Below are 14,448 nucleotides of genomic sequence, written 5' to 3' on the forward strand. Positions count from 1 at the left end.
GGGTGATTACAAGCAATGTTTGGTAAAATTAAGAAATCTGAATGGACAAATTTTAGATATGGTACAGCTACTTAGATCAAGGCCCAGCCCGGCCCATCCGATGATCACTTTTAATTTAGACTGCTCTCGGGACAATACTCTTCCAACTGCTTCTTTAAAGCCAATTGAACCAAAGCTGAGCCCTCCCAAGTCCCAAGTCCCAAACGACAAGTATAGCTTCAGTCAGCGCAAAGCCCCTTGAAAAAACCCTTATAGCATTGTACTAGGAATATCTCCATGATTATGTGCTTTATTTCATGGGGAAATATTTCCAATACAAGATTACAAAAGGCTATTGGAATGGTGTAAGCACCAGCTTGCCCTGATTGTGGATGAGTTCGATTATGATATGGAAAAGATATAATAACCCAAAAACAACTGATCAATAAATCAGAATCATAAACAAGGTAGAGAACATAGTGTTATTTATCAAAATTCATGAGTGGGTTTTGATTGATCAAGTATCTTTTCTGCATCATAGGCTCAGTTTGGAAGGACACGAATACAAAAAGTGCAAATTAAAGACAATACAAAAAAGGACACGAAAGGTAGTAGATAACACGCATACAAACAGATGAGAAAGTAATAGCAAAAAAATAATTATAAATTGTCAAAAATCAATCGAATCACTTTTTAATGGCCTAAACCCAAGTTCTTCCCAAATTGCGGTCAAGTCGATATTTTCATCCCAAATTATATTTTCTTTATTATACTTGATTTACATTAATGAATTTAATTATAGTTTTAATTATAGTTTTAACTGTTATTTTTTCATTCATTTTCACTCGTGCATCGCACGGGCTTCTCCACTAGTGTTATAATAAAACTTAGCAACGGCTACACTGACCCTTGATGACACCATTAGAAAGTAAGAAGCACGTAGCGGGTTCCAGTAAAACCAACCAAATCAGGATTTCGGTCAAACTATTTCCTTTCTAAAATCGTTTCTCATATGATTTTTGTAAGTCATCATCATCGTCATATTCTCCTTCAAATATAATATTTTTATCTTAGATGGAATCTATTTTGTTTAGATGCATGAATATTAATGCGTTATGACAATCTTACTTGCCAAATATTTTAAATTTTCGAAAAGAACAAATAAAAAAAGAAAGATAAACCAAGTGGAATGGAGTTGATTAAACTGGTATTTTAAATTTCAGAATTGTAAGCTATTTCATACCTTGGATCCACAATGAAATAATTTAAAATTTTGGAAATTTTCTTACTTATTTTATTGATATTTGATAGTACTCTTATAAGACATTTCTTCTTTTTTATTAATTTTTATGATATATTGCTATATGTGAATATTTTGGGAAAATAAAAAACCAAAATGCTTACTTAATATTTTGCTAGCATTAGACATTTCTATTTTAAAGCGTCAACTTATTTATTTTACCAAAGAAACATGGCAAAAGTTAAATCCCTTATGACAAAGGAGCCATGAAAGTCATTTGAAGTATAAACTGTTATTTTGACGATGGGTAAAATTTTCACAATTTCCTTGAATTATGCTTGAGTATTAACTGTAAATGATTAGGTATATGTTTGACATCGATGCTCATCATTTTGTGTGGGTTGGAAGCACTGTTTTATGAGAAAACAGTGTCTTTTTTTTTTTTTGTTTAGAAATGTTGCTGCCAGGTAAGACGTTTCCTGGAGCAACAACATCTTCTGTTTGGTACCAGTGCTCCATATTTATTTTCAACATTGGTACCCATTATAAGAAATCCATGTCAGTGCCACATCATGTCCTTGTTGGCAGCAACGAGCTCTAAATTGAAAAAAACATTGAATTCAGCGTTTCTCAAACCATGTCTTTTCAATTTTCAAGGCATGGTTTGAGGCACCATTTTTTTATGGAAAAATGGTTCTAAACATGTTACTGTTTTTTGGAGCATCGATTTTTCTACTTTAACGCTGATATATCATCATTTTTTAGAGCAACAACATCGATACCAAACACCACCTATATTAGATTGGCCTCACATGGACCAAATCATTTCATCTACCTCCTCTCATTTTACACCTATTGAAGTTATTCCTAGGTTCCTCACTAAGACTTAATTTGTAATAATTTCCTTTTTAGTTTTATCATTCAATTATTAAGCATTTGTATTTTCATCATTTTTTTCACATGTTTCAAGACTGTTTAACATTCTGTTTCATACAATGGCCATACAACTGTTTCATAGAATTTTCCTTTTAGCTAAAATAGTATTAACCTATTACTTATGATTCCAAATTCACCTTTCCATTTTGCTTTTCCTACTCTAATTCTATAAGTGATATCATCTTCAATCTCTCCTACGTTTTGAATTATTGAATTAAGGTAAAAGAAGATACCACATTGAGTTATCTCTTAGTCTTCATTAATCCTAAATAGATATAGGTCACACTACTCAAGCATAGTGTGTCTGTTTTTATCTTAAAACATGTTGGGTAATGATAAATGCTGGCTAGGCATTGTAGGAAAATTTCTACTTGAATCACATCAAAAACTGCCATTTCAGCTGGTTGTGTTGTGAGATGGGATCATTGTACCTCAAATGGTCCAACCAAACACGTACGTTTTGTTAGTGTTTTACTTGAAACTCATGGTTCTGATATGGATTTTAAATAGAATCCCAACACCTCCATACTCCATACCAAACATCGTTTTGAATTTTGAAGAAACAATCCACTGACATAGCTCTTAGTTGGCATCTTATGTGGCAGTGTAGAAATATATTTTAGTATCCCCTAAATCTTAATGAAAGTCAATATAGTAGTAGGGTGGTAGTCACATTAAGTATAAATTAAACATTTCATTTAAAATGTTTGATGTGGTTATGCCAAATGCCAGCTCAAAACGTTTGTTCAATGCCTAATTATATAATCAACAAGTATAAACCAGAATAATTTCATGCCAAAACATTGTTTTGTATTAGCATTTTAACATGAAATTAAGGACATTGCCTCTTTAAACTTTTGAGCTTCAAATGGTAATGGTAATGTTACCAAATACAACCTTAATCTTTTGGAGTCGATCGATCAGAAATGGAGAGGCCACCTATGAATTGAAATTGAGGAATAAGAATAAGAAACTTTGAGAAATGGGTATAATGCTTTGGGGATGCATCATGTTGTTTGGTTATTTATTGGTTATACAACGTGACACGGAATCAAATCTGCATGTCTTGCTTCTTATTCCCTAAAAGCATATGTAATTCTTTAACGAAAAGCCAAAAATCCCTCTGGTAGGGAGATAAAAAAGATAAAAGGAAAGTAAGATGAGTAAACTGGAATCAAATCTGTAAAAACAAAACAAATGGGGGCTTAGGCTTCAGAGGTCCTAGTGCTTTTAACCTTGCTATGCTTGCCAAATTAGCATGGAGGCTTTGTTTTGATACCACAAGCTTATGGGCAAGAGTTCTAAAAGTAAAATATTATCTTGAGCACAATTGTACCCATGCAAAGCTCAGAAACCAACCTTCATGGGGTTGGAGGAGCATTTTGGAAGGAAGGAAAATTCTAAAAAAGAGTATTTGCTAGAAATAGACCTGTTCATGGACCAGGTAGCTTGACGGGCCAGCCCAGCCCCCGGACGGGCTTGAGCATGCATTTTAGCCTGCGGGCTTGACCTCGGGCCTAAAATCCCAAGCCTGACTATTTTATGGGTCGGGCTCAGGATTTGTTTAAAAAGCATAGTCCGGTCCAACTTTTGTATAAGTTAAACCCTAACCCTAAATATTAACCCATCTCTTCTCAACCCCTATCTTATCACTCATCTCTTTCTCTTAGCCGAACGAACTCCCTTCTCAGTCACAACCTCACATAGCCAAACATTCTCAGGAAGACAAAATCAATGCAACCAGTGAACTCCGGTGGTGACTGGTGAGTCCTCTAATCCTCTCTCTCTTCTCACTTCTCCTTCTCTCTTAGAATCAATCTCAGGAGCTCATTTATTATATGCGAGTCACGCAAACTTAGGCACCGACGGTGAATCCTCTCTCTCTCTCTCTCTCTCTCTTTTCATTGTTCGGTTGTTCCTCTTTTCATTTCTCATTCTCACTCTCAGAATCTCATCTCGGTTTATTTATTAGATGCGAACTCAGGCACTGGTGACGAGTCCTTTCTCTTTACCCTTTTGTTCTATTCCTCTCTTATTCTTTGGTCGGTGGAGAACACAGACACAAACACAGGCACCGACCTATCTTTTTGTTAGGTCGAGCTTCGGGCTTTTTATTAGGGTCGGGCTCGGGCCCAAGTTGTAGGTCTGCTGGTCGGGTTGGGCTCGAGCTCGGGCCTAACAAAATCTTGTTTATAAAGAGTAAAAGCCCAGCCTGGCCCAACCCATGAACAGGTCTAGCTAGAAAGTGGGTAGTGGAACTAACATTAAAATTTGGGATGACCCATGGATTCCAAACATAAACGATTTCAATCAATCAGGATAGTAGAAGCTGGAACACTGAAAAAATAAACTCTTATATTCCCCCTGCATTTGCCTAAAAAACCATAGAAATGGAGATTCCTTCAAACCCATGGGATGATAAATTAATTTGGTTAGGGAGTAAGAATGGAAAATTCTCGGTGAGGTCTGCCTATTTCCTAGCAAAACAAGTACAAGAAGAAAATCAAGAATATAATGAGGACTCAATACAAGAAGAAAATAAAAAATTTTGGAAACTTGTTTGGGGTCTCCCAATTGAACAAAAAATCAAACACTTCCTTTGGAGATGATGTGTCAATGGACTAGCAATCAAAGAAAATGTTGCAAAAAGAGGATTAGAAATCTCTAGTACTTGTGAAAGATGTGGAAAAGACCTTGAGTCAATTCTACATGCTTTGCTCCTGTGTGGTAAGTCAAGATGCATTTGGTTGGGCTCGTGCTATAGCATCAATCCAGATTATGGGCAAAATTTTTCAGTCTTCAAAGATTAGTTAATGAATATATTCCTTCAACTAGGAAAGACCCATCATGACAAATTAGTAGAAATTGCTTTAGAGTTATGGGGAATTTGGAAGGAGTGAAAATTCAAATCCCCTTGTAGTTATCTCCTTTATTTGTAGGTCAATAGTGGAGAGATATCATCTCTGCTAGTAGAGATTAGAAGGCTCTTCCAAGACTAGTAAGTTCAAGAAAAACTCTTTTTGGTTACCACCAAGTCAGGGGATTATGAAAATCAATGTTGATGGTGGTTTTTTGGAGAAAATTGGGCAAGCTTCTTTTGGCTTTATAATTAGAGACTATCAGGGTTGCTGCTGGGGTGAAGGTTTTGGTCCAAGTAAAGCTTCTTTGCCTCTTAAAGCGAAAGCTCAAGCCTTTCTAGAGGCAGTTTTCTTTGCAGATAGGATGAATCTTTCAGATCTATGTTTTGAATTAGACTGTGATTTTCTTGTTAAAATGATTAATGCTATAGAAGGTTATGAAGATCCTGACATCCTCTTTTATTATAAGGATATTCAAACAGCCATCTCTAGAAGGAAATACAAGATTCAGTTCTTTATGAGGGAAGCAAATCACGCAGCTCATATAGTGGCCAAATGTGGTTATTCAAGAGTTTTTAAATCCAGTTCTGCAAGCCCCTTTTGTCTTTCTAATATAGTAAATATGGGCTTGGTCTTTTGTAATCAGACTTAATAGAGTAGTGTGAGAGTGCCATTTAAACGTGGAGAATTAAGGGGACCCATTGCTTTAATTTGCTACAATCACGGGACTAAGGGAGGAACAAGGATAGACAGACAGAGAGACAGCAGGTGTTGTTTGTATGACGTACCTTTTTCTTTTGGCTAAAAACACACAACAAAAAATGAAAAAAGAAAAGCCAAAAGTTAGGTAGGTCTGTCTGTCTGTACCCTACCCATATGGTCATACCCACAAACAAACAAACAAACAAACCAAGACCCCTCTATATACTAAATAATAGGGTACCTTTGCCTCAGCTGTGGGCCTATGGAATGTGGGTGCGTTTTACTCCTAGTCCTAGTTAGCTTCCAATAAAAATGGAGTTAAAATAAACATATAAATAGGGATGTCAATGGATCGGTAATGGGTTGGATTCCGTCTAAATCAAAATTTATTTGGATGAATTGGACGGACTAATAAGGCATACTGAATTTAAATGGACCAATATGACATATTGGATTGGACTTGGTCTGTCCATAATGAATTTATATTGGATTAAGCCAATATCTGGTCCATTGATTAAAGATAAGAATATAAATGTCAATGAACCAGGTTTGAGTTGAAATCAATCTAAGTTAGTAGGAATTTGAACGAATTGAACAGTCTCTGGACCATGTCCATTTGTAATGAACTCACATTGGACCGGATTGGAGCAAATCCAGTCCATTTGACACCCCTACATATACATGTGTATATGAACCAGCTGGTAGTTAGCGTTGAACCAATATTAATGTTGAAGAGGTGGATCAATTAAGTTATAGTGTTTAGCTGTATATCTATATTAGACGATAGTCCATTCCCAAGAAGGGAGACAGAATGAGATATATGATCAGCCCAGCTCTGATTAGAATTACTCAATTACATGTATGTATTTGACAAACACTGTTTATTTTTTTAATACAGAAATTAGCTATTAATTAATGTAGCAAACTAATTCAGTAATGACGATTTACCAACCAATCATCGATCATTTAAAGCCTGCTTATTTCAACTTTTTGGGGCCACACTACATGAATCCCGTTTCATCATTCTGTTCTGTTTAGTGTTATGATTTTACATTGTGTACTTGGGATGTCCTAACTCCTATGCATAATTAAAGGCGGTATTCAATTCCCTTCCCAGTTCCCATGATGCGGAATTTACAGCAACGACATCCAAGTTTGATCAGGAATTAGCTAGCTGACCGTACGTCTAGATGGATCATTAATTTAGAAACCCACCTGAAATATTTATGAGTTTATTGGTTAATTATCAGCTAGTAATTTAGTAAACAGTGAAACAACAAGTAATTAAACATTTCATTCAGGGTCAATGGAGTAGCCTTTCAAGTTTCAATTGAATTCCCTTTAAATTAAATCGGCTGATGGATATCAACTTCAAGCTTCCACCTATATTAACTCTAATTAATAATTTTATATATATTATGCCTAAAAATAATCCAATTAAGCTGCAGAAGCTGCAGGCAGCCAAATAGAATCAATATGAATTATGAATCCTAGCTAGCTATTTAGCTAACCCAGTTTAATTACACTTTGCACGCGTGTCATACAAATCTCGACCCACCCACATATTTGACCGTCAACACTACTCCTACTGTATATTATCCGAATTCTTCCCCTTAATTTGTACTATATTTTTAATATTATATGCATTATAGTATGAATCTTAAAGTCTACCAGCATACACAGCCTTGAGGAATCAAGAGTCGGTCACAGAAGACAAAACCCAGCTACAACAACTACTACTACCACTGCGCTCCTCCTCTATCCGCATATATATATATATATATATATATATATACCTTTCTCTCCTCTAATTTCCAATTTCCAGAACGGCAGCGACTACCTCCAGGCCGATTCGTCGGATTATTCGTTCCTTCTTCCTTTTCCAGAAATGGGAACTGATGATGGCCGAGCAGCTCTTCCCGACACTGAGAGCGTCGGTACTGAACGCTCCTCCTTCAGTGGCCCTTTAAGCGGCCCTCTAAACAAACGAGGACGAAAGAGCGCGCGCTTCAACTTCCCCGAACCCATCTCCAGCGTCAGTCGTGCAAGCTGCAGCAGCAGCAACAACATCCCCGACGACGATCCCTACGTCGAGATCACCATCGACGTCCGCGGTGACTCCGTCGCCGTTCACAGCGTTAAGCCCGCCGGAGGTGAAGACGACGAAGACCCCGAGCTCACTTTGTTGGCCAAGAACCTCGAAAAGAGATCCTCCTTTGGGTCCTCCGTGATGCGGACTGCCTCTTTGAGAATCAAACAGGTCTCGCAGGAGCTGAACCGCCTTGCTTCCTTGACGAGACGTCCATCTGCCACTCGGTTTGATAGGACGAAATCGGCTGCTGCCCATGCCTTGAAGGGACTCAAGTTCATCAGTAGCAAGACGACGGACGGTGCCGCTGGTAATGGTTGGCTTGCCGTTGAGAAACGTTTCGATGAGCTCACGGCTTCTACCAACGGCGTTCTGCCCCGAACCCTCTTCGGGGAATGCATAGGTAACAACGGCACGGCAGCCGGCAGGCAGCAACCTAATTAACAACGTTATTTTCCACCATAAATGTATAATTAATTTGTCCGAATTAGTTACCTTGGGCGTTGGGTCGGCTCGGTAATTAACAAGAACGTGTGAAACGATCGAGTCAACTCTGTTCCCTTTAATTAACTCTTTCTTCTTAAATAATGTTGTAATTATAATGTCGCAGGAATGAACAAGGATTCCAAAGAGTTCGCGGATGAGCTTTTCGACGCGCTGGCTCGGAAGAGGGGCATCACAGGAGACTCCATTACCAAGCTTCAACTCCAGGAGTTCTGGGACCAGATCTCTGATCAAAGCTTCGACTCCAGGCTTCAAACTTTCTTTGACATGTAAATAATTAGCCACTCTAGCTTGTACTCTACTGACTCAATTATAAATTAATCTCTTCTCTAAGTAATAAGTTTTAAATATTAATTTAATGCTCTATTGGGAAGCAGGGTGGACAAAGATGCCGATGGGAGAATAACCGAAGAAGAAGTCAGAGAGGTATTTCAGAATTAATAATTAAAAGGAATTCTTTAATTATATTTCTGGGTCGTCTGGGTACGTATTTAATTAAAAGAAAAGAGATAATTAAATCAAATATTACTAATTAATTCATATGTTTTGAAACAGATTATCAGTCTCAGCGCTTCTGCAAACAAGCTATCTACCATACAGAAACAAGCCCAAGAATATGCTGCCTTGATCATGGAAGAGTTGGACCCAGACAACCATGGCTACATTATGGTAAAGATCGATGGATGATTTTTTTTTTTTTAACAAAACAAAGTTGAATTGGACTGAATGAACATGAGCTAGCTGGTAGTTGTGCTTAAGTACTTAATAATTTTGAGAAATTAATGTTAATTTGATGGGGGTGGGTGCAGATTCACAATTTGGAGTTGCTACTGTTGCAAGCTCCAAATCAATCCATAAGAGGAGGAGAGAGTCGGAATCTGAGTGAGATGCTGAGCCAGAAGCTGAAGCCCAATGAAGAGAGCAACCCAGTGAAAAGATGGGTTGGAAAGATAAGCTACAGGTTAGTGGATAACTGGCAAAGAGTATGGGTAGTGGGGGTGTGGCTCGGAATGGTATGGGGTCTGTTTGCGTACAAGTTTATACAGTATAAGAAGAGAGCAGCGTATGAGGTGATGGGGTATTGTGTGTGCATGGCCAAGGGTGCGGCCGAGACACTCAAGTTGAACATGGCACTGATATTGCTGCCAGTGTGCCGGAACACCATTACCTGGGTGAGGAATAAGACCAAATTGGGAGTGGTGGTCCCGTTGGATGATAATCTCAATTTCCACAAGGTAATCGCGGCGGGGATCGCAGTGGGGACGGGAATTCATGTGGGAGCTCACTTGACGTGCGATTTCCCACGGCTAATGTCGGCAAGTAAAGAGAAATATGATGAGCTAATGGCGGCATACTTTGGGGAAGAGCAGCCATCGAGCTACTGGTGGTTTGTGAAAGGGGTGGAAGGGGTGACTGGGATTATAATGGTGGTGTTGATGGGGATAGCATTTACATTAGCCACGCCGTGGTTCAGGCGAGGCAGGTTCAACCTCCCCCACCCCTTGAAAAAGCTCACCGGTTTCAATGCTTTCTGGTACTCCCATCACCTCTTCGTCATTGTCTACGCTCTCCTCATCGTCCATGGCATCAAACTCTATCTCACCAAGGAATGGGACAAGAAAACGGTACCTCCACCACCTTGTTTCTTTTAAATAAATTCTTAATATTAAATAATTATGATCGATCGAGTACTGATGATGCATGCATGGGCAGACATGGATGTATTTGGCCATTCCTGTGACTCTCTATACTTGCGAAAGGCTGATCAGGGCATTCAGATCAAGCATCAAACCCGTTAAAATCCTCAAGGTACGTACTACTTATTTAATTAGGGAACCAGCTGGCTAGCCCATGCATCAAATCTTAATCAATAATGTAATTAATATTAGGGTTACAACTTTAAGTTAATAAGGGCCGGCTTTTCCTTTAGGTTGCTGTTTACCCGGGAAATGTGTTGGCGTTGCACATGTCCAAGCCACAGGGATTCAAATACAAGAGTGGTCAATACATGTTTGTCAACTGTGCTGCGGTTTCTTCCTTTGAGTGGTAATTTGTTAAATTAGCAAGTGTATTTTGTGATTGACTGTGCATACTACATATTGTAGTGTAGACTGTACGTACAAGTAAGTACTCGATCAAATTAACATCAATAACATTTATATATATAGGCACCCATTTTCCATCACGTCGGCTCCCGGAGATGACTATCTCAGCGTTCACATCCGAACTCTCGGCGACTGGACACGGCAGCTCAAAACCGTTTTCTCTCAGGTGTGTCAGCCACCGACGGGGGATAAAAGTGGTCTACTTCGGGCTGATTACATGCAAGGATTGGGAACCCCAAAGTAAGTTTCTAACTTTTTATAAAGGTAAAAGGCTAATGTAATAGACTTACTTGGAGAAGATGAAAATGATATATGCCAACCTCTCTCTCTCTCTCGTACGTGCGCAGTGTCCCACATCCAATTATGGTTTCCTCCACTACTACTCTACTGGATGTCTGGACTAGATATATGGGGTTCTTTCTACTTCCACGTACGCAAAGAAAAAAAAAAAAAAAAAAAGGGAGAAGAACTTAGAATCCATGTTCCACTGTATTTAATGAAATGTGTCGCATTTGCATTAAGGACCCATGTGACCCATGTGCCCGTACCCCCACCACCTCAACACTTTTCCTCATCCTTTTAATATTTTGAGATGGAGAGCAACCTAGGGATAGAAAATATCTTTGCTTTAGTGAGAAAACTGTGACGATATTGGCCAACCCACCTTTGACTTTTTATCTTCTTAACCAATTAGCTAGGCTACGTTTGGATGAATTTTTGCCTTTAAGCTTTGAGATTTGATGTGGGAAAACAAAATTCTGAGTATTTTGGTAATAGTTGTTTTTAGAAATATAAAAATCTAACGTCAAAACACTTTTAATTCCTAAAATCACAAAGCCAAGCACAAAACTCACTTGGGCCTTGCACTTCTCGGCTTTAAAAGTTAGGGATGCAATTGGGTGGACCTAACCTGAGTCTAGACCGACTCAATTCAAAATTTTATATAGACTGGGCTTGAATTTTTGGTCTTCAAACCTGGTTGGGCTCAATTTTTTGGGTTTTTTTTTTTATCTTCCAGTCTAGCCTTTAGGTAACCCAAATCTGGCCTGAGCCCAGTCTGGCTATATACATTTACATATGGACACATAATTTACATGAATATTTCATACATTTGTATCAAAGTTGTCTGGAGATTGCAAACCCGTTCCAAAGGATCTCAGTCAGATTTTTCCCCCTTCTTGTGTAGCCCCTAAGTTTTTTCCTATAAAAAAAGACCTGGGCCCGAGCTCAATCTTCATCAATTTCAATTTCAATGTGGGTTGGGCCTGTTTGGACAGTTTGGACCTCGTGTTGAGACCTTAGGCCCAGTTCCTAGAAAGGGCCTGGATTGAGCTTAAAGTTAAAGCCTTCCCAACCTGTCCAACTTACACAAATGGGGCATATATATATAAATGGATCAATAGTGCGTGCATTCTATTAAATTATTAATTAATATTAATTTAATCCAACAAATAATAATGATAATATAATTTTAATTTTATCATTAATATGTTGATGATAAACAGTTTCCCGAGGGTGTTGATCGATGGTCCTTACGGGGCGCCAGCGCAGGACTACAAGAAATACGATGTAGTGTTGCTGGTGGGGCTGGGAATTGGGGCCACACCCATGATCAGCATTGTAAAGGATATCGTCAACGATATCAAAGCCATGGAAGAAGAAGAAGAGGCGTCGACAGCTTTAGTTTTAGAGGCAGCAACCCCTCCTCAAAAGAGGAAAGGTAATAGCTTTAAGACGAGCAGGGCCTATTTCTACTGGGTCACCAGGGAACAGGGTTCGTTCGACTGGTTCAAAGGGGTCATGAACGAAGTGGCGGAGATGGACCACGAGGGCGTCATCGAGCTCCACAATTACTGCACCAGCGTCTATGAGGAAGGAGACGCAAGATCGGCCCTCATTGTCATGCTTCAATCCCTTAACCATGCCAAGAATGGGGTCGACGTTGTGTCTGGTACCCGTGTCAAGTCCCACTTCGCCAAGCCCAACTGGCGTAATGTATACAAGCGCATTGCGCTCAAGCACGGAGATGCCCGAGTTGGTGAGTATTGAATAATGCCCTTTTTAATAATTTTAGTAATTTACACTCGGCATTCACATGCAAATTAATAAAATATTCTGAAATCAAATATTACTAACCTGTTTGATTTGATTAATTTGTTTACAATTTATGCATGTAGGAGTTTTCTACTGTGGAGCACCAGCACTAACCAAGGAGCTACGGCAGCTAGCCTTGGACTTCTCCCACAAAACGTCCACCAAATTCGATTTTCATAAAGAGAATTTTTGACTGAGCGGGCGCATGAAGATTTGGAAGCTCACCAACCGAACATCCAATCCCTTTATTAATGGAGGAAGCTATAGCCTATAGTGCGACCAACCCCCCCCCTCCCCCCCTCACTCAGATTATTCAAATGGGGTTCTGTAGGTAAAAGTAAAACGCGTTGAGTCTATTTGTAATTTGTCTCTATATTTACATTGTAAATAGGAAGTTTAACCAGTTAGCTGATATAGTGGCCCAAAAGGCAAAAAACTGTAAGTCAGGAACTCTTCTATTTCCTGGATACCGGATGTAAATAACTATATTTCACTATTGTTATTATAATATAACTCTTCTACTAAATTACTACATTACGGCTGCCTTTGGCATTGCTTATCAACAACTCTTATGTTCAAGGAGATTTTTTGTATCATAGTCAAATTCAATTCGCAGGTAAGAAATTGTGAGTCAAGGGATATATTATATATTTTAAAATAGTAGATGGTTAGTCCCGAGTTTTCCAAAATAATTTATAAAAGACTTGTACAGTTTTATTATGAATGTAATTTACATACTTACAAAGGACTAATAGCTACTAATAAAATTAAAATCGGTTTATGTTGTGCTTTTATGGATGGCTTTTTGAAATTCGTTAAGATTGCTAATTATACCATTAAAATTCTAATACGCACGTAGAAGGCAGATGGAGAGATAACAGAGGACAAGAAAAAGGAATAGTTTCCATCCATCCCTCTGTAGTCTCTAGTTTCTAGTCTGTCCCTGTGGATAGATTTAAAAAGAGCTTCTGCTTCTGTGTTACAAAATTAACTTTTTCTACTCCCCCGGCCAAAAAAAGAAAGAAAAAGAAAAGAGAAGCTAGGTCGTGAATCTCGTGATGCATCATGGATGGTAGAGAATAGATCCTAACACCGATTACTTTTTGTTAACGAGGAATGGTTTCGCATGATGTGCAAGTGAATTGGAAACTTATGATAAAGGAATTGTGACTGAACACCAGGCCTCCTATGGCTTTGTCATCACTCATCAGAATTGATGAAGGTATTTTCTGGGACTGCATGTTGTACTTGCAATATTTTGGGGGGAGTCATTAAGGCCAAACTCTTGGCAGTTTATTTTTCTATGGCGTTTGCTAAAAGTAGTGGATTGAAGAATATTTGTAGTTGAAAGAGTCATTGACTACGGTGCAGCTGGTTACTAAAGAAGGAAAGCAATCCATACCATGGTCTTTTTTTTCTCAATATTTTGGATAGTATTTTGTGGTATTGTACAGATTTTGATCATGTTATGTTTAATCAAGTGGAATGGGATGAGCTACAAACAAAATTGAGTACAACGGGCTATGGGTCCATTCAAGAGTGAACACGCCAGTGTTCTGTACACATGGAACCCACTCCTTACGTATACAGAACATTGGTGTGTTCACTCCCGATTGGTCCCATAGCCCGTTACGCATGACTTTGTAGCCCATCTGAATTCTAATCATTCTTTTTTTTTTTTCTTTTGATAGAAATCGAATTCCAATCAATGTGAAGAGACAGGGAGATAAAGCTCCTCATATAGTTGCACAGAAAGTTAAAGGTTTGTAGGTGCCACCTAGCTGGTGAAGTCTCTAGTTGATTGTAACAGAGACCAGGAATTGAGTTCGACTTATAAATACACACACATCCATACCAGTCTCAGGAAGCTGGTAAAATTGGTCTTGATGACATTTACATACAAAATAAGCTGGAGAATGAATCAAATATTTCTGCATTTAT

General features: G+C 38.6%; 1 protein-coding gene across 1 annotated transcript; it reads left to right on the forward strand.

The window, feature by feature from the left end:
• The first annotated feature begins 7,376 nt into the window (after positions 1 to 7,376).
• On the forward strand, positions 7,377 to 13,041 carry RBOHA (respiratory burst oxidase homolog A). The gene is made up of 10 exons (XM_088980308.1): positions 7,377 to 8,207; positions 8,415 to 8,577; positions 8,686 to 8,734; positions 8,864 to 8,977; positions 9,118 to 9,933; positions 10,022 to 10,117; positions 10,239 to 10,354; positions 10,477 to 10,653; positions 11,919 to 12,451; positions 12,591 to 13,041. The coding sequence occupies exons 1-10, from the start codon at positions 7,604 to 7,606 to the stop codon at positions 12,698 to 12,700; spliced, it is 2,778 nt and encodes a 925-aa protein (XP_088836434.1). The 5' UTR covers positions 7,377 to 7,603; the 3' UTR covers positions 12,701 to 13,041.
• The last annotated feature ends 1,407 nt before the right edge of the window (positions 13,042 to 14,448 follow it).

The sequence above is a fragment of the Nelumbo lutea genome, chromosome 3, assembly GCF_056320005.1.
Source record: "Nelumbo lutea isolate HS-2025 chromosome 3, American lotus-T2T, whole genome shotgun sequence".
Taxonomy (NCBI): Eukaryota; Viridiplantae; Streptophyta; class Magnoliopsida; order Proteales; family Nelumbonaceae; genus Nelumbo; species Nelumbo lutea.